Source organism: Phyllobates terribilis, unplaced genomic scaffold, assembly GCF_046119375.1.
Source record: "Phyllobates terribilis strain yellow unplaced genomic scaffold, ASM4611937v1 Scaffold_2__4_contigs__length_985480577, whole genome shotgun sequence".
NCBI classification, from domain to species: Eukaryota; Metazoa; Chordata; class Amphibia; order Anura; family Dendrobatidae; genus Phyllobates; species Phyllobates terribilis.
The window spans coordinates 155818042-155844198 of NW_027362762.1; the positions used below are offsets into that span (position 1 = coordinate 155818042).

At 44.4% G+C, this 26157-nt stretch overlaps 1 protein-coding gene across 4 annotated transcripts in view; it reads left to right on the forward strand.

Annotated features, from left to right (window-relative positions):
• Nucleotides 1–26157, forward strand: part of PDE1B (phosphodiesterase 1B) — a 499904-nt gene that overhangs the window by 52202 nt on the left and 421545 nt on the right. For 2 of the 4 annotated variants that reach the window (XM_073663167.1, XM_073663163.1), the window contains exon 2: nucleotides 16285–16393. In XM_073663167.1, the coding sequence (XP_073519268.1) occupies nucleotides 16285–16393 (109 nt within the window). Of the gene's footprint in view, nucleotides 1–15751; nucleotides 16035–16284; nucleotides 16394–26157 lie in introns of those variants that run through there. The other 2 variants (XM_073663165.1, XM_073663166.1) reach the window with 2 other exon arrangements.

The window sequence follows — 26157 nt, forward strand, 5'->3', positions numbered from 1 at the left end:
CGAGGCTGTGGGGACTAACTTCTACCCAGCAGCAGAATCCGTCAGGCAGGGGATTTCAGGTCCCCTGGCCCAGAAGCCCGAAGGCCCGGTCACACGCGTGGGACCAGCACCGCCATCGTGGAGCGGAAGCCATTAGAAGGCCCCGAGTCACCGGCCATACGGGTGAGCACCACACGGTACACTCAGGGACGTGGGCTACTTACATCAGCTTCTAGCAAGGTAGCCAGAAGAGTACAGTCAGCTTGGGAGGCCTACAACTACGCCTGGCCAGGGGAGATCCCATCTGCTCAAGGACTGACCAGGCCCCGTTCGCTAGCAAGTACTCCGGGAGGGTCTATCGTTGTTACCAGTAAAGACCCTGAACTCTACCATACCGTCTCTGAGTGGTTCCTGCTACCCCCATCATCCACGTCGGCTGCCCTGAGGCCATACCCCTCCCGTTGGGGGTTATACTATCACGCTGCACCATCCTTCCACCGGCCTCAGCGGTCTGCCCTGCAGCAGCAGCCCCCCTGGCTGCACTCAACGGGTGGCGTAGTCATCAACCATTTTCTACCAATAGACTGCCGTCCAGTTTGACTCCCTGGGCACGGACCGGGTCACCGCCACGAGACTACAACCCTCAACAGATCCGGCTCCGGGTAAGCTCTCGCCTGCGCAGCGCGACACAGGCCCAGGGGCGCGTCATATGCACTTACAAAACAGTTTATGCTCCGCTGCTGGTATTGGTATTTGTATATTACATACTTTTTCTTAATGTCTTGGCAATTATTTATCTTTAGTCATGGAATGAAGGTCACTATTCATATTAGTTAAAAATTTGGAGGTGATGAATGACAGTGGTCGAAAGTTTTGGCATCCTTGAAATTGTTCCAGAAAATAAAGTATTTCTCCCAGAAAATTATTGCAATTACACATGTTTTGTTATACACGTTTATTTCCTTTATGTGTATTGGAACAACACAAAGAAACAAAGGAAAAAAAGGCAAATTGGACAGAATTTCGCACAAGTCCTCAAAAATGGCCTGGACAAAATTGTAGGCACCCTCAACTTAATATTTAATTGTACACCCTTTGTAATAAATAACTGCAATCAATCGCTTCCTATAACCACCAACAAGCTTCTTACACCTCTTAACTTGAATTTCGGACCACTCTTCTTTTGCAAACTGCTCCAGGTCTCTCATAATTGAAGGGTGCCTTCTCCCAACAGCAATTTTACGATCTCTCCACAGTTGTTATTGGGATTTAGATCCGGACTCATTGCTTTTCTGGAACAATTTCAAGGTTGCCAACACTTTCGGTCTTGACTGTATGTGCCAGGAGATTTCCAGCTGCATATGTTAAGTGCAAAACGCAATGTAAAAAAACTGTATTTCTATGAATAAAATAATAAAATGAATGAATAAAAGTATACTTTTGGATAGGAAGGTTACAACAGTCAAGAGCCCTCTCATTACGTAGTGCAAATGTAAAGTATGTAACGTGTCAAAGTACCCGATCTATTCTGTACCCAATGCAATTTTTTTAAAAATTGGTCAAATGTGTATATTATTAATAATAATAATAATAATAACATTATAGCGCCATTTATTCCATGGCAATTTTCATATGAAAAGTGGGTATACATAGCAAAAACAATAATAATAATCTTGAACAATACAAGTCAGCCACTGGTACAGGAAAAGAGAGGACCCTGCCCGCGAGGGCTCACAATCTACAAGGGATGGGGGAGGATACAGTAGGTGAGGGTAGAGCTGGTCGTGCAGAGGTATGGTGGAGTAGTGGTTACTGCAGGTTGTACGCTTGTTGGAATCGGTAGGTCTTCAGGTTCCTTTTGAAGGTTTCCACGGTAGGCGAGAGTCTGATGTGTTTGGGTAGACAGTTCCAGAGTAGGAGGATGCACGGGAGAAATCTTGTATGCGATTGTGGGAAGAGGAGATAAGAGGGGAGTAGAGAAGGAGATGTTGTGAGGATCGAATGTTTCTTGCAGGTAAGTACTGGGAGACTAGGTCACAAATGTATGGAGGAGACAGGTTGTAGATGGCTTTGTATGCCATGGTTAAGGTTTTGAACTGGAGTCTCTGGGCAACGGGGAGCCAACCCAGGGATTGACAGAGGGGGACGCCGGGGAGTAGCGGGGGGACAGGTGGATTAGTCGGCCAGCAGAGTTTAGGATAGATTGGAGGGGTGCGAGAGTGTTAGAAGGGAGGCGAGGCGGGAGATGAATGAGGGCGTGCACTAGGGTTTTTGCAGTTTATGGTTGAGGAATGTGCCATGGTTAGGGTTTTGAACCCGTCAGCGGTCGCGTGACCCGTCACATGACTAAATTACGTCATGGCAGGTCCTTTTAGACCATCGCAAGCCGTACAAAAGACCGGACGCAGCGGAGAAAAGACCGGGGGCCATCAGAAGGTAAGTATAATGTATTTTTTAATTTTAATTCTTTTTTTTAACTGGTACTATGGTACCCGGGTCTGGAGGAGAGTCTCCTCTTCTCCAAACCTGGGTACCATCCGCACATTGAATCACTTAATATCCACATGTGCACATGTAGTCATGCGGATATTAAGCGATTCAATGCAAGTCAATGGCGGCGAAAACTCCGCGATTGCGCAAAATAATTGGTAGTGCTGCGGATTATCATTTCCGCTGCAGATTATCATTGGGGAACATAGCAGACCTTCTACCAAGCATTTTTTAAGCGTTTCTGCAGCGGAATTGCCGCTGTGGAAACGCTTAAAAAATGCATAGTGGGCACACAGCCTAACAATAATCACATAAATCAGCAGATACAAGGAGGAGTGAGGACCCTGCTCACAAGCTTACAATCTATGAGGAAATAGGGGAGACACAAAAGGTGGATGGTAGCAATTTCTTGCATTGTACGGTCAGCCAGCAAAGTAAAAAAAAAAAAGGGTAATCCCATAGTGCTAAACGAACCAGTCACCAACCAGTATTTAAACAAGTACTGACACAGTAGTCTAAGTGATGGGGTGTGTGAACGGAAGGTGCGAGGGACCTGATTTGGAAGGAAGTTTGGTATGGTGGGAAAAAAGGGATAGTCAGATCGGTGAGGTGTAGTGATAGGTCAGTTTAAAGAAATGCGTTTTTAGGGCACGCTTAAAACGGTGGGTATTCGGGATTATTCGAACAGTCCTGGGTAGTGCATTCCAAAGAATTGGTGCAGCGCGTGAGAAGTTTTGGAGACAGGAGTGGGAGGTCCCGATTATTAAGGATGTTAATCTTAGGTCATTAGCAGAACGGAGGGCACGGGTAGGATGGTAAACTGAGACTAGAGAGGAGAAGTAGGGCGGTGCTGAAGCATGGAGCGCTTTGTGGGTGAGGGTGATGAGTTTATATTGAACTCTGTAGCGGATGGGTAACCAGTGCAATGACTGGCACAGGGTGGAGGCATCAGTGTAGCGGTTGGCGAGGAGTATGATCCTGTCTGCTGCATTTAGGACTGATTGGAGAGGGGAAAGTTTAGTAAGAGGGAGACCGATTAGTTGAGAGTTGCAGTAGTCCAGACGAGAATGAATCAGTGCGACAGTCAGTGTTTTTGCAGAGTCAAACGTAAGAAAAGGTCGGATTCTAGAAATGTTTTTCAGGTGTAAATGACATGAGCGGGCGAGTGATTGGATATGGGGAGAGACGGACAGATCTGAATCAAGTATAACCCCAAGACAGCGGGCTTGTTGCTGGGGAGTAATGGTGGAGCTACACACGGAGATGGCAATATTGGGCATAGGTAGATTAACGGAGGGAGGAAACACAAGAAGGTCAGTTTTTGACTGGTTCAGTTTCAGATAGAGGAAGGACATGATGTTGGAGACGGCGGAAATACAATCACTGGTGTTTTGTAATAATTCAGGGGTGAAGTCAGGAGATGATGTGTATAATTGGGTGTCATCGGCATAGAGATGGTGCTGAAAACCAAATCTACTGATTGTTTGTCCAATAGGAGCGGTATATAAGGAGAAAAGGAGGGGGCCTAGGACCGATCCTTGAGGAACCCCAACAGTAAGGGGAAAAGGGGAGAAAGAGGAGCCAGCAAAAGATACAGTGAAGGAGCGGTCAGATAGGTAGGAGGAGAACCAGGATAGAACAATGTCCTTGAGCCCGATAGAGCAGAGCATAGTGAGGAGAAGCTGGTGATCCACAGTGTCGAATGCTGCAGAGAGATCCAGGAGAATCAGCAGGGAGTAGTGACCATTAGATTTAGCTGTTAGTAGATCATTAGAGACTTTAATGAGGGCAGTTTCAGTGGAGTGTAGAGAGCGGAAACCGGATTGTAGAGGGTCAAGAAGAGAGCTATCTGAGAGATAGCGGATTAGACGGGCGTAGACCAAGCTTTACAGGAGTTTAGAGATGAAGGGAAGATTAGACACAGGTCTGCAGTTAGCAGCACAGTTTTGGTCGAGGGATGGCTTTTTAATTAATGGATGTATGTTGGAGTGTTTAAACGAGGAGGGAAAGATACCGGATGAGAGAGAGATTAAATATTTTAGTTAGGTGAGTGGTGACAGCCGGGGAAAGGGACTGAAGGAGATGTGAGGGAATAGGGTCACTGGTGCAAGTGGTAGGGCGATAAGATGCAAGGAGCCTGAACACTTCTTCTTCTGTGACTGTTTCAAAGACAGAGAATGAGCTAGATGTAATGGGAGAGGGAGGATCGTGCATGGTATTAGGGGATTGGGAGAAAATTTCCTGTCTGATATGGTCAATTTTTTCTATGAAATAATTAGCCAGATCGTCAGCGCTGAGGTTGGTAGTCGGGGCTTTCACTCTTGGTTGGAGGAGGGAATGAAAAGTGTCAAAGAGGCGTTTAGGATTTTTGGATAGTGAGGTGATGAGGGTATTGAAATAGGTTTCTTTGGCAAGTTGAAGGGCGGAGTTGTATGTTTAAAGCATAAACTTATAATGGATGAAGTCTTCGGCCAGATTAGATTTTCTCCACAGACGTTCAGCACACCTGGAGCACCGCTGTAGAAGAGACATGTTTGCAGCGTGTGCCAGGGTTGTCGCCATCTATGCTGAGTTGTTCTAAGTGTAGGAGGTTCAGCTTCATCCAGGGCACTGTGCAATGTATCATTATACTGTTTCAGAGCAGAGTCAGGGCATGAGAGGGAGGAGATTGGGGCTAATGATAACTGCAATTTCTTGACAAGTTTCTGGGTGTTAATGGCGCGTATATTTCTATAAGTGTGGTAAGTGGGGGTGTCCTGAGTGGAGCGACAGTTACTGACGGAGAATGACAGAAGGTTGTGGTCAGAGAGCGGGAGAGGAGAGTTAGTAAAATCATGCACTGAGCAGAGCCGGGAGAAGATCAAGTTCAGCGTATTTCCATCTTTGTGAGTAGGAGAGTTAGTAATCTGTGAAAGGCCGAAGGAGGAGGTTAGAAATAAAAGGTGGGAGCCAGATGGAGAGAGTGGGTTACTGATGGGGATGTTGAAGTCCCCCATGATGAGGATTGGGATGTCACAGGATAGAAACTGAGGAAGCCAGGTGGCAAAGTGATCCAAGAAATGACGGGAGGGGCCCGGAGGACGATACACAACCGCCACTTGAATCCCTTTAAAGGGATTCTCCATTTAGGTCAACCTCTGTCCATGCACTCTATCAGAATATTTGGATGTCGGAGAGGAGATACCAAATTGGGAGCTAATTTATGATTAAGAACACGCAGCAATATATATACAGTGCTCAACAAAATAAAGGGAACACTCAAATAACACATCCTAGATCTGAATGAATGAAATATTCTCATTGAATACTTTGTTCTGTACAAAGTTGAATGTGCTGACAACAAAATCACACAAAAATCATCAATGGAAATCAAATTTATTAACCAATGGAGGCCTGGATTTGGAGTCACCCCCAAAATTAAAGTGGAAAAACACACTACAGGCTGATCCAACTTTGATGTAATGTCCTTAAAACAAGTCAAAATGAGGCTCAGTATTGTGCGTGACCTCCACGTGCCTGTATGACCTCCCTACAACGCCTGGGCATGCTCCTGATGAGGTTGCGGATGGTCTCCTGTGGGATCTCCTCCCAGACCTGGACTAAAGCATCCGCCAACTCCTGGACAGTCTGTGGTGCAACGTGACGTTGGTGGATGGATCGAGACATGATGTCCCAGAAGTGCTCAATCAGATTCAGGTGTGGGGAACAGGCGGGCCAGTCCATAGCTTCAATGCCTTCATCTTGCAGGAACTGCTGACACACTCCAGCCACATGAGGTCTGGCATTGTCCTGCATTAGGAGGAACCCGGGGCCAACCGCACCAGCATATAGTCTCACAAGGGGTCTGAGGATCTCATCTCGGTACCTAATGGCAGTCAGGCTACCTCTGGCAAGCACATGGAGGGCTGTGCAGCCCTCCAAAGAAATGCCACCCCACACCATTACTGACCCACTGCCAAACCAGTCATGCTGAAGGATGTTGCAGGCAGCAGATCGCTCTCCACGGCGTCTCCAGACTCTGTCACGTCTGTCACATGTGCTCAGTGTGAACCTGCTTTCATCTGTGAAGAGCACAGGGCGCCAGTGGCAACTTTGACTATCCAGGTGTTCTGTGCATTTCTTTGGAGGGCCGCACAGCCCTCCATGTGCTTGCCAGAGGTAGCCTGACTGCCATTAGGTACCGAGATGAGATCCTCCGACCCCTTGTGAGACTATATGCTGGTGCGGTTTTTTTGAGCAGTATATATACTGTGACCAAAAGTTTGGACACACCTTCTCATTTAAAGATTTTTCTGTATTTTCATGACTATGAAAATTGTACATTCACACTGAAGGCATCAAAACTATGAATTAACACATGTGGAATTATATACTTAACAAAAAAGTGTGAAACAACTGAAAATATGTCTTATATTCTAGGTTCTTCAAAGTAGCCACCTTTTGCTTTGATGACTGCTTTGCACACTCTTGGCATTCTCTTGATGAGCTTCAAGAGGTAGTCACCGGAAATGGTCTTCCAACATTCTTGAAGGAGTTCCCAGAGATGCTTAGCACTTGTTGGCCCTTTTGCCTTCACTCTGCGGTCCAGCTCACCCCAAACCATCACGATTGGGTTCAAGTCTGGTGACTGTGGAGGCCAGGTCATCTGGCGTAGCACCCCATCACTCTCCTTCTTGGTCAAATAGCCCTTACACAGCCTGGAGGTGTGTTTGGGGTCATTGTCCTGTTGAAAAATAAATGATGGTCCAACTAAACGCAAACCGGATGGAATAGCAAGCCGCTGCAAGATGCTGTGGTAGCCATGCTGGTTCAGTATGCCTTCAATTTTGAATAAATCCCCAACAGTGTCACCAGTAAAGCACCCCCACACCATCATACCTCCTCCTCCATGCTTCACGGTGGAAACCAGGCATGTAGAGTCCATCTGTTCACCTTTTCTGCGTCGCACAAAGACACGTTGGTTGTACCAAAGATATCAAATTTGGACTCATCAGACCAAAGTACAGATTTCCACTGGTCTAATGTTCATTCCTTGTGGTCTTTAGCCCAAACAAGTCTCTTCTGCTTGTTGCCTGTCCTTAGCAGTGGTTTCCTAGCAGCTATTTTACCATGAAGGCCTACTGCACAAAGTCTCCTCTTAACAGTTGTTGAAGAGATGTGTCTGTTGCTAGAACTCTGTGTGGCATTGACCTGGTCTCTAATCTGAGCTGCTGTTAACCTGCAATTTCTGAGGCTGGTGACTCGGATAAACTTATCCTCAGAAGCAGAGGTGACCCTTGGTCTTCCTTTCCTGGGGCGGTCCTCATGTGAGCCAGTTTCTTTGTAGCGCTTGATGGTTTTTGCAACTGCACTTGGGGACACTTTCAAAGTTTTCCCAATTTTTCGCACTGACTGATCTTCATTTCTTAAAGTAATGATGGCCACTCGTTTTTCTTAACTTAGCTGCTTTTTTCTTGCCATAATACAAATTCTAACAGTCTATTCAGTAGGACTATCAGCTGTGTATCCACCTGACTTCTGCACAACACAACTGATGGTCCCAACCCCATTTATAAGGCAAGAAATCCCACTTATTAAACCTGACAGGGCACACCTGGGAAGTGAAAACCATTTCCGGTGACTACCTCTTGAAGCTCATCAAGAGAATGCCAAGAGTGTGCAAAGCAGTCATCAAAGCAAAAGGTGGCTACTTTGAAGAACCTAGAATATAAGACATATTTTCAGTTGTTTCACACTTTTTTGTTAAGTATATAATTCCACATGTGTTAATTGATAGTTTTGATGCCTTCAGTGTGAATGTACAATTTCCATAGGTATGAAGATACAGAAAAATCTTTAAATGAGAAGGTGTGTCCAAACTTTTGGTCTGTACTGTGTATATATATATATATATATATATATATATATCTCCATCTGAACTAACAGTCCTACTGAGGACTAATCCAGCTGCATATATTCAGTGGTGATAGCAGGAATTAGGCAGGAGGCAGGCAGTGAATGTGGCAGACTGCAGTGTATGATACAGCACAAGAGGGTCCATTGAACGTTCTGTCTGCTGCTGCTGTTCTTACAGATATTTGTAGACATAGCCCCAGGTATCAGGGGCCAGGGCAATTTTTTTTTTATCTTAATCCTGGTTATTTGCTTAAAAAGCAATCCAGAGTACACAATTTTTCTGCTCCATTTGCTTGTTAGCACTGCAGAATACAGCCAGATCTTTTCAATATTACAGCAATAAAAATCCAGAAATTTGAACTGAACGTGGAAAATATTGGCCTCCTTTTCCATTTTGTTCAAGCTATTCACACTAGGTCTCTGTGAAGAATAGTATTAGTAAACTACAGGCCTGCTATTTAAAACCGTGATTCTCTGTCCGACGTATCACATATAACAACATTCCAAAATTTCTATTTAACGTGAAAAATATTGTCCTCCATTTAAAATGGGCAAGGTGCGTGGCAGGGGACTGGGAAGTGAACGTGATGGTGCATGCAGAAGCCGAGGACGTGGCCGTGGGCAAGCTGAAATTTGTCACAACAAAATCCCACATCTTGTCGCTCGACCTTTCTGTCCCAATTACTAGGGGACCGCAGTACACCACTATTGAACCCAGAGCAGTGACAACAGGTTGTTGGTTGGATAGCAGATAATGCTTTCAGTCACTTTGCCACTACCACCACCACCTCCCTGTCTTCGTCACGGTCAAGTCTCAGTAGTCGTGAGTCTGGACGCATAATCCTTACCCTGATCCTCCTTCCTCCCACCATGCTGAGTGCCCGTAGACAACTGATCCCACACTTGGACACTCAGAAGAGCTGTTCACCTTCCAATTTGTAGATTCGGGCCTCTCGCCCGGCCAGCTTAAAGCGAGTCAAGAGGAGAATGGCGCGTGTAGCGATGCCCAAATATTTGAGCAGCTACAGTCACATGAAGGCAACGGTGGGAAAGTGTAACTACTGTCGCAAGAGGTGGATGATGATGATGAGACACAATTGCCAGAAAGTCAGAAGGAGGACCAGGGTGCGGAAGTGGAAAATGAGGTGGTGGATGATGTAGTAACTGACCCAACCTGGCAGGGGGACATGCAGAGCGAGGACAGCAGCACACAGGGAGAGGGAAGCATAGCACCACAACAGGCAGGAAGAAGCAGTGTGGTGGCCGCAGACACAAGGCGGGAAAGCGCTCCCTGTAACGCCAACACGATGGAAGTTGCCAGTACAACTGTTAGGTTATCCCGAGTCTGGTTGTTTTTTGAAGACTCTGCCAATAACCCCAAAAAGGCCATTTGCGCCACCTGCCAGGCCAGCATCAGCAGGGGTAGCAAAACTACCAGCCTGACCACCACCAGCATGATCAGGCACATGGCAGCAAAGCACCCGACTTAAGTGGGCCAAACCCCAGGGTCCAGAAACAGTGTCTGCGGGTGTCACCACTGCTTCTTCCGCTGTTGTGCTTGCACACCAATCCTCTGTCCACAGCGCATGCGAAGATGCCTCCCGCCCTGCACGTGTCGTTACACACTCTCAACTAGCACCATCAGCAAACACGTCCTTGTCCCAGCGCAGCATTCAGTTGTCCCTGCCCCAGTCCTTGGAATGCAAGTGCAAATATGCAGCCAACGCCCCACAGGCCTCACTACTAAATTCACGCATTTAGCGAATGCTTGCGCTCGAAATGTTACCTTTTAGGCTCGTGGAGACTGAAGCTTTCCGCAACCTGATGGCGGTGGCCGTCCCTCGGTACTCAGTCCCCAGGCGCCACTATTTCTCCCAGTATGCCGTCCCCGCATTACACGAGCACGTGTCCCACAACATTAGCCGTGCCCTCGACAACGCATTTACTGGGAAAGTCCACCGTACCACAGACACGTGAACGAGTGCTTGTTGGCAGGGACGGTACATATCGCTGATGGCACACTGGGTTAATATAGTGGAAGCCGGGACCCAGTCGGGCCCTGGGATGGAACACGTCCTCCCGACGCCAAGGATTTCGGGCCCTAGGTCAGTCAGGGTTGCCCCCACATTCTACAGCTCCTCCTCCTCCTCCTCTTCAGCCTCCAACTCCGAAATGACCACAAGCTGGAAGCACTGTAGCACTGCCTCGGCCAAGCGGCAACAGGCTGTGCTGAAGCTAATATGCCTAGGTGACAAACCGCACAACACTGAAGAGTTATGGACAGCTCTGAAAGAGCAGGCAGATCTGTGGCTGACACCGCTGACCCTACAGCCAAGCATGGTCGTGTGTGACAATGGCCGGAACCTGGTGGCGGCTCTGAGGCGAGGCGAGCTCACACACATACCATGCCTGGCCCATGTGCTTAACCTCGTGGTTCAGCGGTTTCTCAAAACCTACCCGGATATGCTTGTCAAAGTACGCCATGTGTGTGCCCATTTTAGAAAGTCAACTACAGCTTCTGCCACTCTTGCCGTGCTTCAGCAGCGTTTGCAGCTTCCAGCTCACTGATTGGTGTGCAATGTTTCCACGCGTTAGAACTCTACATTGCAGATGTTGGGAAGGATTTGTGAGCAGAAGAGGTCAGTTGTTGACTACCAGAATTAACAAGGCCGTCGGTATTCAGGTCAGACTCCACACATAAAACCTCAGGAGTGGACATGGATGTCAGACATCTGTACCATCCCCAAAACTTTGAGGACTCCACCAAGATGGTGAGCGGCGATGACGCCATAATTAGCATCACCATGCTGCTTCTCTGTCTTCTTAAACGCTATCTGCTCACAATTAAAGAGAATGCATTGCAGGCGGAGCACGATAAGATGGAGGAAGGAATCAAACAGGGTGATTCCACACAATCCAGCCTCATCTCATTCCAACGTGGATTGGGTGACAATGAGGAAGAGGAGGAGGAAGAACAGGAGCTAGTTTCCTGTGCTATAGATGGTACTACCTGCACAACTGTCATACCGTCTGTTCAGCGTGGATGGCCTGAGGACAGGGAGGAGGAGGAGAGCATGGTCAGTCATCTTCTTGGTAAGAACACGGAAGTCCTGCCTGTTAGCTGTCTGGCACACATGGCTGAGTTTATGTTACGCTGCTATTCCTGTGACCCTCGCGTTGTCCACATTTAAGGTGACAGTCATAACTGGTTGGTGACACTTCTAGACCCACGCTAGAAGGAGAACTTTCTGTCTCTTATTCTTACGCTGGACAGGCCTAATAAAATGGGGCAGTACCAGAATGCCCTTGTTGCGGAATTATTAAAAAAAAATTTCATCTGAAATCGCTGTTGGCAGAGGTCACAGTTCGTTGGACAACCAAGGAATACAGGCAAGAGAGACACAAATGCAATCCAGCAGAGGCAGGGGAACACTGTCAAAGTGCTGGGACAGTTTTCTCAGACCCTCCCATTCCACAGGCCCTGAGAAGCGGCGTACTCTGACAAGGAGGGAAAAGTTTCGGAAGATGCTGAGGGAGTACCTGCTGACTGTACCAACGTCCTTCATGATTCCTCTGTGCCTTATAATTATTGGGTATCCAAGCTGGACACATGGCATGAACTGGCTCTCTATGTCTTGGAGGTTCTGGTCTGCCATGCCGCTAGCATTTTGTCAAAGCGGGTATTTAGTGCAGCTGGTGGAATTATAACTGATAGGAGCATCCGCCTGTCAACTGAAAATGCTGGCTGGCTGACTCTTATACAAATGAACAAGGGCTGGATTGGGCCAGACTTCTCAACACCGTGGAATGATAGCAGCGTAACATAAACTCAAATCAGTGTTTTTGTTTGGGAGGTCTAACTTTATTCCCATGCACTTCTGTCTTCACACCCAGACATGGGTATAAGCTTCCTGATTTTGTCCATTTGCTCTTGTCCTCATCCTCCACCACCATATCACCACAATGCCTCAATATATACCAAATCACCATGTCTACTTCTCTTGCAAGGGGCATTGGAGTTCCTCCAAATTTGTGGCAGCTGTTTCATTCACTACATAGGCAAACACTATGGGAGACCCACTTCCTAATAATGGGAACATTGTTTTCAGGAGGCCCTCAGACCTCTACGTCTCTTGCAAGGGGCATTGGAGTTCCCCCAAATTTTTGGCACCATTGCATTCACTACATAGGCAAACAGTATGGGAGACCTACTTCTTAATAATGGGAACATTGTTTTCAGGAGGCCCTCCGACCTCTACATCTCTTGCAAGGGGCATTGGAGTTCCTCCAAATTTTTGGCAGCCGTTGCATTCACTGCATAGGCAAACAGTATGGGAGACCCACTTCCTAATAATGGGAACATTGTTTTCAGGAGGCCCTCCGACCTCTACATCTCTTGCAAGGGGCATTGGAGTTCCTCCAAATTTTTGACAGCTATTGCATTCACTGCATAAGCAATAGCAGTATGGGGGACCCACTCATTTCTAATGGGAATATGTTGTTTCTATGGCACAGCTCTTTGTGTCTTTAAATTGGCATTGGAGTTTTTCCTAAATTTTGGCAGCCCTTGCAGTCACTGCGTGGGCATTACCACTATATGAGACCCACCCCTTTATAATGGGAACAACAAAGCATATCAGACTGCTGGCCCTTTAAGAATAGTAAGGGCCGCCTGATGGCCCTATAAAAATAGTGTTTGTGACTTTCAGAGTCCCTCCTTCAGAAATGAATCAGGATGTGTCTGATCATGTCTCACACACCATATGGCCAGATAAGGTAGTAAAATGTTAAAATTACATTTACCGGTGAATGTATTTTTCACTGTTGAAAGCAATACAAAAGTGCAAAAATACATCAAAAATGCTGCTTGTGAACATAGCCCAAGGTGTGGAGGAGCATTTTTGTTTTTGTATATTTATATTTTTTATATACAAGTCATCACCCTGGAAAGGATGTTCCTTAAAATTTTTTCCCAGGAAAATCAATGTTTTTGTATGTTTTATTGTGAGTCCGTAAAAGTGGCGTAATACCTCTGACAACATTGTCGACAGCAGTGACCTGGGAGTCAGAGATGCTTCCAGGGGTATACCCCATGCAGTTCCCATGTCATTTGAGCACTGTTCCCATCTATTTGGGCAATTTTTAGGCCCTCTGCAGACCGCTGGGGGGGGCGCCATAAAAATGCTTGAGTTTCCCATAGACTTACATTGTGCTCGTTACTCGGACCGAGCACTCGAGCATTCCATTTTGCTCGACCCAAGCAATGAGTACCCGAGCATTTTAGTGCTCGCTCATCACTAGTAACTATTGAAACCAGCTTTGGACTAGTGCCTGGGGTAGATAGTGAAAATTCCTGATTACCTCCGTTACATTTTTGCATCAGTTTTTCCATTAGTTTTGATCCGTTGAGTTGTATCAGGCTCAAAAGTCTGAACCTGGTGCAACTTGCATATACAAATATAATTTAACAGCTATCTAGAACCATTTTACAGCATCCATAGAAAATAATGGGTCTCTATTTTATTTTTAGGTGTCTCTTTGATTTTATCTAAAGTTTTAAACCTGCTGTGTTCAATAGTATATTAACTTGTCTCTATAAAACTATTGCTTTTAGGGGAGAATAGCTCCATAAAGTGGTATCATGAGGCGCCAAGTACCAATGATTCCTTAGTATAAGGCCCCATTCACACATTCATGTTTAAACATGTACGGTAAGTGAAAAAATGGTACCGCTGTCATCAGTGTGTCCTTTTTTACCATCAGTGTGTCATCCTTGTTTTTCACAGATGAATAAAGAAAAATAAATTACAAAGCTTCTCTTATATTTTGCAATGTTAAAGAAGCACTCACATCAAAGTTATTATCCTCTTAACTGTCATCATATTACACAGCATTGTGTACTTACAATTGCTCATTTTGCATTTCCACCCAGCTAATTCTTCTCTTTTCTCTGCTCTATGTAGAAACATGAAGTCTCATGCATTTATCATTCCCTTTTTCAACTCCTGACCCAGATGCTCTGTCCCCCCCTGTGATTGACTTTTGCAGTGACTTATGACTCATACAGGGAAAATTGACCTGCATCTATATAGAACTTAGAATGATTCAGCTAGTCAGATTTTAATCACATGATCTTATAGACCTAATGGAAAAGAGAAGAATTAGCTGGGTAGAAAGGCAAAATGAGCAATTGTACATACACAGTGCTATATAATATGATGATTGCAATATATTAAGAGGATAACAATTTTGATGGGAGAAATGCTTCTTTCAACACGGGTGGCAGATGTATGCCATCCGTGTGCTGTATGAGTTTTACACGGACCCATAGACTTGTATTGGCCCTTTTCATCTGTGCTGCCGGAAAAAAACGGACATGTCTCCATGTTTTTTACACGGACACATGGTCCATGAGAAACACGGACATGTGAACAGCAGCATAGATTATAATGGGTACGTGTTGTATCAGTGAAAAAAACGGACGTCTGAATGAGGGCTAAGGCTGTGCGCTACAACACAAATCTTGTACATTTGCTTCCTTGGTGTCCATGATCTTTCACTTTGAGTAGCGGTGGGATATCAGGGGGTTCATTTGTAGGTTTCGAGGAAAGCATGGCCTTCTTCTGTTTATGTGCTTAGCTGATGAAAACGTACACAGACACATTTATATGTGGCCTCATGCGAGTGGTCCTTATTATTCCGCTCACAATAAACTGGCCTTTATCTTAAGAGATAAATCAGTCACTCGGCAAATGTTTCCTTCATATCCATACTGCAACTTATCACCTGAATAGCAATGGGGATTGTTCAGGATGCCTCGTTACATTTCCATGTCAGTGACATTTCTATAGTTCCAGAGCTGAATGCAAAGTATATAATATGGTCCGCTGTTAAATGGGCAACCATGTGTTTGCAGGGTGTTGCCTAGCAACCCAGGAAAAGCCACTTCGTTATCTGTGATTTAGGGATCTATCGGTATATACATAAATAACTTGCAGCCACAGGTCATTTACTTCTGTCAGTAAATCTCCGCTTGATGCTGATTATTCGGACATGAGCACAGCCAGAAACCCCTCGGTGCCGCCTGTCCGTACTTTGTAGGCTTTTACATGTGCTAATCTATGTTAATAATGGAGTCATGGATTGGATTTAATGAGTACAACCTCTTTTATCTGATGTAAAGTATTGTGCTTTTGGTGCAGTGCAGTTTTCTGCTGACGGCCGTATAATCCGTTGTTTAGGAAATGTCACATTGCCATGGCAGAGACATGTGGCACCTCTGGAGAGCCGGACTTCCTGCACAGGTCGCATGGAGATCCTGCGGCATAGATGGAAATAGTGTGTGCAGAGTGTGATAACCTGTTAGAGTCACTGGGGGAGGTTCTCCATGGATTAGAGGTATACCATAGTCTATCTCGTTCAGTAGCACGCGTCGTACAGATCCCTCTGCAGAAGGGGCCGGCGTCCTGCTTCATGCTATTGCTGCTGCTATTAGTCCCCCCCCTTCCTGCTGCCCACATTTATCCATCACAGCGCAAGGAGAATGGACTGATTTCCCTGAAGGACGCAGGGAAGACCACAGAACATGTGAGAGAAAGATAATTTGCATGAACCCCTTCCGTGCTGGCACAGATCTGTCCTGGCAGGCTGGTCCGTCTCTTGCTGTTTTGGTATGTTGTAGCTCAGTGCTTATTGGAACTGTCCATCGCTCCTTGTGCCCACCCTGGTCTTGGTCACATGTTTAATATGAGTTTTAATTAGCAGGTCCTATATGTCAATCAGTGTTGTCAATATGGTGTATATCAATCATGTCACCCGTAACTGAACGTCTCATCAGATCTTGGCTGTAATGACGTACCAACACGAGCCCGAAATAAACAGTTCTATCACACGACTGACATGTTTTCCTCTCTTTCACAGGAATGATGGAGTCTCCCAGCGTCGACAAAGATCTGCTAGAGGGATGCACGTCTCCATTCGAGCTGAAATCGGCCCCAAGCAAGAAGATGTGGGTCAAACTGAGAGCTCTGTGAGTACCTGGCAACCGAGGGGTTAAGGGACTTCCCTCCCCACATGCGCAGACCACCCATAGGAATCCCATCTTTGCTGAGAAACGGTGGTTTCCACCTCGCTTGGAAAACAAAAGCGTTCTGCACAAGCCACCAATCACATCACCATATTGATTTGCCCAGGCGCATTCGGGGTGCACTGACTTGTCGTGTTCGGCAGTATGCTGCATTTAGCACAATTATTATTTTTCTATGCATTCGGGGAAGATAAGTGAGCACAGCCATGGCAGTGCACTAATGCTAACATTACCATGGCAACCTCCCGTGTAAGATTCTCATTAACCCCTTGATCAAAACCTGCACCATTGTCTCTTGCAGATAACGCTTGAAGCGTCTGCTCCGTGCATTGCGTCCTTCAGATGTCAAACGCTATTGTTAATGATTTATGTAATTGCTGATAATATGTTAATCTGTAGATTGCTCGCCGGTGGTGTGACTACTTGATGGATTGTTATTGGCGAATATAGAGAGCACCTGCTTCAGATTGGGGTCATGAAATGGTTGTATGGTATTTATGTGGGAATCTGGATGGCAGCATCATGCATAGGAACTGTTTTCACATAGGAGTGAATTAGGTTTATTTGTTGAGTTCTTCTGCATTATGACTTGTGCTCATCTTATTAATATTACATATCATTAGGATCTTTTATTATGTGTAACCACAACCCTAAGAATGCTAACAAACATGGAAAAGCTTGGCAACGAAAAGGGCTTCCTAGGCCACTCTTCATTGTACGGCTAGGGTCAAGTACAGTGGCGTCAGTACCAGCACACCTTGCTTACACCCTGGGTGACTAGTGGTCCATACGGGTGACCAATGATCCATTCGGGTGACCAGTGGTCCATAATGTGGACCACACAACATGTGTCTTGTCTTCACAAACTGCATTGTCTGATTACCCAGATAGTGATATAACTCAGTAGCAAGTCATCAGTTATGTTTGACTGTTGAACATTGGATAAACAGGGGGAATCTGGAAAAGATGCTATTCCCACATAGATATCCTGACTTTTATAGAAATGGTCATGTTCATATCACTAAAATAAATGCTACTTTACATTTTAAGTCAAGTTTTTTCCTAGTTTCAACCTTTTCTGTCCTGACTTGGAAAAACTCTTCTTGTTCCGTCTAGAGACGGAGGGGAGAAAGTGGGGTTTACATTTCGTACTAAAAGCTCCACTACCTTCCCCATCATCACGTTGACCACTTGCTGATGACATTAGAGATATTGCATTGGAAAATGGACAAGAGGGTTGATGGTGACTTGAGGTAGAAGGGATTGTTACTCACACCTTAGCAACATAAGTAATAACTGAGAATATGTAGTTTTTGATTGTGAAACATTGCCTGTGTAGCACAGTATGTGTCATTGTTTCTGGTGATCACAAAACTGGAGAGAGGACGATCATCAGGGAGAGGGGCGGTTTATCAGGGAGAGGGGCGGTTTATCAGAGAGAGGGGTAGTCATCAGGGAGAGAGGCGGTCATCAGAGAAAGGGGCAGTCATCAGAGACAGGGCAGAGACGGGGCGGTCATCATAGACAGGAGGGTCATCAATCTTTAATATTTAAATGGAACCTGTCTGGAGATTCATGCTGCCCAATCACGGCATTATTGTAGTCAATTATGTTTCACTCCAAAAAAAACTCTGCGGCTTTTCAGAGAAAACCTCCTTTGAAAAGTCAGCCAGGGAATGAACTTCTCAAAATGACTAGTCCAAGGCTTGTTTCTGTTGGGTCACCATCCCACTCTAATAGACACTATTATCTCTCTACACACACACACATAGGGAGAGACCTGTCAGTCTTGGGGTGCAGGGTGGGTAGAAGACACCGAGAACCAGCCTCGAACTAGTCATCTAAAACTCGTTTTTCTCAAACACTGCAGCACTTTGACATAAAATATACATAACTGCAATAACACAGGCAGGATAAATCTCCTCCTGACCGTTTTCTTTTTATAGATCCAACGATCAGACACTGCAGGACACACCTAAAATCCCTGTATTGAGCAGTTAATGGGACCTCAGAGCCAGAGATGCCACAAATTAAGGGTATTGAAAACAAAGAGACAATTGAGCACTAATCCTCTTAATTTACAGTAAAATATAACTTTTATTAATCATATTAAAAATGAAACAGCCTTATTTCCACTCAATAACCACCACCCCTACTAAAATCATTCCATATGATTACAATGCATGGTGAGTATATAGTGTAAACCATTCAGGACCTTTTATTTGCCTGATTGACTGCCTAGCGATCCCTTCAAATGCTTAGAACTTGCCCCAGATAGGGTCACTAACCTTGTCTTAGGCAATCCTAATTATTTCTTCTCTTCATCTATTAGTGACAAAGCAGTAATACTGAAAAACAAATGTCACAATCACTAGTGAAAGACTGCAAAAAATATATAGCAAATATGTAGCCATTTAATGCTATGTACAGAATAGGTCTGAATAGATCTTGGATATACTACCATATATACTTCAAAATGCAATATATTGATAACTTGTAGCAGAAGGTTATGTTACTTAAAGGGAACTGGTCCCTTGATTGTTACTGCCCAAACTAATGTCAGCATGAATCAGAGCCTGGCTGCAGGAATGCAGATGGTCCTGTGTTTCAGAGAAAACATAGTTTGAACAGCCATTCAGGGACCATAGATGTGGATGGGACTAATCCATGGCCACCCACACCAGCTTTTCCCCACCCAGATCCAGTTGATTGCCCGGTCTCTATCTATGTCCACACACGGGAGGGACCTGTCAATCAACTGGAGTGGGGCGGGGAGAATCCAGTCAAGAGCGGTGCTGGGATAGTCCTGTCTATTCCTATTGCGGGAGAATTCAGTGTAAAACCATATCTGGCTTCAATCGTGCGGTCAGGCTCTGAATCATGCTGCCCGTGGTTTGAATAGAGTAAATAAAGTGGCAAGTTTTCTTTAAGATGATTAAGATAACATTGCATACGTCATTCAGCCTTAAAAGATTGAGGTTGAATTACACTTTTTTTGTTCCATGATATCCCAGGGCTGTATTATCTGAATCAAGGAAACCTTTGCTTGATCTGTATGTAGCACCTTCTGGCAATATTACGTGGGCATACTACTTTTCTCTCTTACCTGTGGTGATATTAGGACTGTAGACATTATTTGTTACAATCATAGAAGCAATAGTCAGACAAGAAAAAAAATCTGATGTTATTGCTCAGGGAAACCGTTTTTGATCTAGCCCTGTCAGCACATGATATGTAAAGATTGATACGTTAAATGGTGAATCTACGTGGCATAAGGGAGCGATTGAGACTTGCTATTAAGATTTACCTAATTAACCTGCACTTGTTAAGCAATGATTGACTTCTAAGTACAGTAATTATCTCTGGACTAGTCTGTGACTAAACCTACATGGAATGACCTTTGCTGGAGAAGCCTGCCACTCACATATGAATTGATCCTGACAAATAGCTTACTTCTGTATAGGAAACCCGACTTGGAGCCATCTCAATGTAGCTCGTTGGCCTTCTTGGCAGTGTCATTTAGAGACCTGTATTGAAAGCAATCATCCTAATACATTACATTTTCCATTTAATACTGGATTTTTATGTGTACTATACTTCTTCCACACTGATGTAATTTATTTGACTGCCATATTCACTGCTCAGAAAAACGTGAGGCGTCCAGTTGAGCCATAAGTTGACTTCAACCACAAGTTGTTCTTCATGTCAATACAGAGGTCATAACTTACCAGATGACCGGCGACTGATAAAGTTTATTGGCTTGCTTAGTTGCCTTCTTCATAGTACCTAGACACTTTTTAAGTTCTTTGGGGAAAACTGTGTGACAACCAAAAGAGTAATAATTTCTGCTCTTACAGTCACCACTGATGACAATTATGCCTAGTGATACATCATCTGCTCCTGTGTCACCAAATAATAGTTAATCAGATGGGTATTTCAGGGCTGTAGTGAAGCTGAACATTCCCCTTGAAGACTGTTATGGAGGCGTTAATGATTGTTATCCAGCTTCCCCAGGTATAAATAAGAAATGAATAAGCAGGAATTTTAGGAACTTTAAAGAAGACCTCAAGGACTATCCACTAATAATAATTTTTTTTTTGTGGCATGTCCTTTTATTTCTGATGCCTATAGGCACTGGCTGATTATGTCTAGTTATGTATACAACCGTAGGTGTGGCTGTAGCAAAATAGGTAAGGCCGGTTTCACACGTCTGTGTTTCGTGGTTTGAGTATGGACCTAAAGGTGTTGACCGGCCACAGGTGTGCTGATCTAAACTCAACAATCTCATATTTGCCTATGAGGCTGTTGATTTCAGATCAGGTCAATAATGTCATATTAGCCATTGAGGCTGTTGATTTCAGCTCAGGAGACCTGCAACCGGTTCTGCATCGCGGCCCATACTTGTACCGTGAAACACAGGTATGTGAATCCTTCCTTAGTGATGGTGTTCAAATACCACCTATTAATCACCTGACACCACACATGCTCATTGGCACAAGTAGGTAAAGCTCTTTTCAAACTTTTTTAATTCTTTTGTTCACTCTTTTTCATGAATTTTCTTTTGCCATCCAGTGTGGTGTAGTTATCGTCGCTATTCTCCTCTCATTCATCAGTTGATTGACTTTTTCAGGTTACCTAAAAATCATGGCTGTCGGCATTTTGATTTCCTTGTGTAAATAGTCTTTTATGCTCGTTAGAATGGAGCGTCAGTGCGCATTGCGACCTGCGCTCCATTCATTCACTATGATGATGCCGAGCACTACTTTCAGCTTTTTCTGGCAGTTCTATAAGGCATGAATGGCATGGCAGTCGAGCATCCGACCTGCTCCGCCATCTTATAATTGGGATAAAAGTTCCCTGATCTGCCGATTGGTGCTGTCTCAGTGGTCAGACACTCACCGATCAGCAAGTTATCACCTATGATATGGATAGGTGATGATAACTTGTTTTAGCTAGACAATCCCTTTAATGAATTTGACACCTCTTCCAGCTGCCGTGCACTGCCACAAGAGAGTTACTCCAGTGAGCGCCTGAAGTACACTTATATTGTTATTTCCCCCTCTTTTGTGGCTTAAATTATGACGAATTTTTCGGCTGCAGTTAGCCATTCACCCCCTAACTATAAACCCTGCTTACTTTTCAGAGTTTGCCAAGCTGGTCAAGACTGGCATAAAATGCCAAATGTTGCAATATTTTTGTGAAACTAAGAGTTGCAAATTTTTTTTTCGACATTTCAAACAATTTTAGAAAATTGGTGAAAAATGATGAATTGGGCCCTCGGTGTATTCTTTTGAGTATAGTATGTCAGTGTTATATTTTGGTGTAGTGTCTATATCTTTGAAAGAATTAAATCTGAATGAGTGAGTAAGTTGCAGCAAAACCAAGCAACGGTGCCCATGTAAAGGCTCTATTAAAATGATATCCATATGGAGTAGTCAGCAAAACTGTCTATTGCAATTCACTCTTAATTCATCCACAGAACAGATAAAAGGCAAATCTCTTACTGCAGAGAAATTTATTGCACGACCTAGCAGCGCTAGATGGGTGAGCATGGAAGCAACTACATTTACTGCAGTGCCTTCAATATCACAGGCTTGTCCTCAGGAACACAGATGTACATTCCAGAAATGTTTGTTTTCTTCCTGATCCATGTATTGCCACTTACAGTAAACCCATTACCAATAAACTATGGAGGCAGGAATAAGTTCTAGATAATACCACCTCTATAGGTTCTCTAGATAATACCCCCTCTCTAGATTATACCACCTCTATAGGTTCTCTAGATAATACCACCTCTATAGGTCCCCTAGATAATACCACCTGTATATGCTCTCTAAATAATACCGCCTCTATAGGTTCTCTAGATAATACCACCTCTATAGATTCCCTAGGTAATACCACTACTATAGGTTCTCTAGATAATACCACCTCTATAGGTTTTCTAGATAATACCACCTCTATAGGTTCTCTAGATAATACCACCTCTATAGGTTCTCTAGATAATACCACCTCTACAGGTTCTCTAGATAATACCACCTCTACAGGTTCTCTAGATAATACCACCTCTATAGGTCCCCTAGATAATACCACCTGTATATGCTCTCTAAATAATACCGCCTCTATAGGTTCTCTAGATAATACCACCTCTATAGATTCCCTAGGTAATACCACTACTATAGGTTCTCTAGATAATACCACCTCTATAGGTTTTCTAGATAATACCACCTCTATAGGTTCTCTAGATAATACCACCTCTATAGGTTCTCTAGATAATACCACCTCTACAGGTTCTCTAGATAATACCACCTCTACAGGTTCTCTAGATAATACCACCTCTATAGGTTCCCTTGATAATACCACCTCTATAGGTTCTTTAAATAATATCACCTCTATATGTTCTCTAAATAATACCACCTCTATAGGTTATCTAGATAATACCACCTCTATAGGTTCCCTAGATAATACCACCTCTATAGGTTATCTATATAATACCACTTCTGTAGGTTCTCTAGATAATACCACCTCTACAGATTCTCTAGATAATACCACCTCTACAGGTTCTCAAGATAATACCAGCTATATAAAGGTTCCCTAGATAATACCACCTCTATAGGTTCCCTAGATAATACCACCTCTATAGGTTCCTTAAATAATACCACCTCTTTAGGTTCTCTAAATAATACCACCTCTATAGGTTATCTAGATAATACCACCTCTATAGGTCCCCTAGATAATACCACCTCTATAGGTTCTGTAGAAGCTAATTACATCAGTGGTGACACTAGATTCTGCCTCACACCACAAAGTGTTTACCTCTCTGTTTGTAGGATAGGGCCTGAATAAAGCTTCCCCTTTTATCAAATTGGGGTATTGAGGGTCACCTTTAGTTTCATACGAAAGTGGTTGTCCAATAGATAACATTTTTGAACTCCTTAAGGATACAGCCAGTTTTCATTTTTCCAATTTAATTTTTTTGTTCTCGCCTTCAAAAGCTTTACAAGGGTTGTCCACTACTCAGACAACCCCTTCTCAATCACTATATTTCCCCCATTCTAAACCTATGGTGCGGGCGCCGTTCCAGCGATGTGTGTGTCTCCTCTCCCAGGGCACTGCAGTGAATCCGTTTCACACTCACTTCCTTCAGTCGAAACTGTTATCCATAAGACATGACAGCTTCTGCCGATCTCTGACTTTCTCTGGATCTCAGTTTTGTCTGATGGGAGTGAGAATGAAGTGGCCGGTGATTGGCTGCAGTGCTCACGTGACACCAGACGCGCACATCAGTGGAATGGTGCCCACACAGAAGGGGAGTATAGGCTGTTATTTTACATGGGAATACAGTGATAGAGAAGGGGTTCTCAGAGTAGTGGACAACTCCTTTTAATTTTTTTTATTTTTCTGTCAGTATATCCTTGATTTTTGGGATGAGTTCTAGTTTTGAATGACTCCATTTACTTTACCATGTAATGTGCAGAAAAATTGGGAGACAAATCCAAGTGAGGTAAAAATAAAAATGCAATTTGCCCTTGTTTTGTGGGTTTTATTTTTACGGCGTTCAGTGGGCAGTAAAAATGATCTGGCAATGTGATTCTCCAGGTCAGTATAATTATATAGTTTTTATTCTTATTATTTTAGTGGCTTAAAAGAATTATGAACTTTGTAAAAATCATTTGTTTTGTACCACCATTTTCTGAAATCAATAACTTCTTTATGTTTTAGTTGGTGGAGATGTGTGAAGACTTGTGTTTTACATGGAGAGCTGTAGGGTTTTTCTTTTATTGGGGTCGGGAGGGGGGAAATATGTTTCTTTGTTATGTTTTTTTGTGGGAGGTTTGAGAAACAAAAAAAGGCAAACTTGTTGTTTCGAGTTTTTCCTATTTACGGCATTTATCTTATGAGTTACATAATTTTATATTTTGATAGATTGGACTTTTACTGATGCGACAGTACCGAATAGGTTCATTTTTTTTAAAACTTCTTTAAATAATGTGTACATTTTTATAAACTTTTTTTTTTTTACTATACACTATGTTTGATTACTTGTGTTTTTTTTTACTGCAATACATCAGTATTGCAGTATATAGTGAAAATCCTATCAAGGCTTGCCTTTATATGAGTACAAAGATGTTGGCTGCCCATCCCATCGGCACCTTGCTATTACGTTGTGGAGGGCGATGGGTGTCCGAGATCACACAACTTAACTGCTGATGTCAGAGATTGACAGGGCCATTTAAGCAAGGCTGTGGAGTCGGTAAGCCAAACCTCCAACTCCGACTCCTAAATTTCCATGACACCGACTCCAACTCCACGACTCTGACTCCCTCATACATGGATCATGTTTAAGTGATAAATTTACTGTAGCACAGATTCATCTCAGCTAAAAGTCTAGACCCTTAGATCAGAAATAGGACAGACATTTATAGGACTTTTCATAACTTTCCCAAATTCTAAATATATATTATATATTTTAGGAGTTGGAGTCGGTCCATTTTATACCGACTCCAACTCCACCAAAATGGACACTGACTCCGACTCCAACTCCACAGCCCTGTATTTAAGTGGGTTAACGAGCCTGAGTGGGAGCTGGTGCCAATCGTTGGTATTTGAGGCAGATGTTGGCTGTATAACACTGCCGACACCTGCCCTGTGTGGTGTGGGTTCAGCTCCTGAGCCCATTTGCACCTGCTCCATGACTTAAAAGTGTGTAATTTTTTACTTACCTTTTTTTTACTGTCATTGCTGGTCTCTACTTTCTATGCAGCCACTCACTGACTGATACAGACCTACTCTCTCCCAGGACCTATGTGCTGGGAATTACCCAGTAATATGGTACTATGCAGTAGGGTTAGGAATGCCTTTAGCTGCGGTGCATCTGTGCAAAGTGAGTTGTCAATCCAAGTGGCGGGGCGTGCTTAAATCCGCTGCTCACTGTGTACTTAGCGGTGACTGTAGCCACTCCGTGCATACCTCTACTAGCTATTGAACCCGTTCTATGCCCGGGTGGCGAGCATTTTTATTCGTATATGGTCTCCCATGCTGGTATGTGCTTCCCCCCTCCTGGTATTTGTGCTGCCCCCATCCTGTCCCCACCATCCTATACTGGTATGCATGGCACCCCTCATCCTCATCCTGGTATGCATGGCACCCCTCACCCCCAATCCTGGTATGCATGGCACCCCTCATCCTCATCCTGGTATGCATGGCACCCCTCACCCCCAATTCTGGTATGCGTGGCACCCCTCACCCCCAATTCTGGTATGCGTGGCACCCCTCATCACCCCAATCCTGGTATGCGTGGCACCCCTCACCCCCAATTCTGGCATGCGTGGCACCCCTCACCCCCAATCCTGGTATGCATGGCACCCCTCATCCTTATCCTGGTATGCATGGCTCCCTCATCCCTATCCTGGTATGCATGGCACCCCTCACCCCCAATCCTGGTATGCGTGGTATCCCTCACCCCAATCCTGGTATGCGTGGTATCCTTCACCCCAATCCTGGTATGTGTGGTACCCCTCACCCCAATCCTGGTATGTGTGGTACCCCTCACCCCAATCCTGGTATGTGTGGTACCCCTCACCCCAGTCCTTGTATGTGTGGTACCCCTCACCCCAATCCTGGTATGTGTGGTACCCCTCACCCCAATCCTGGTATGTGTGGTACCCCGCACCCAAATCCTGGTATGTGTGGTACCCCTCACAACAATC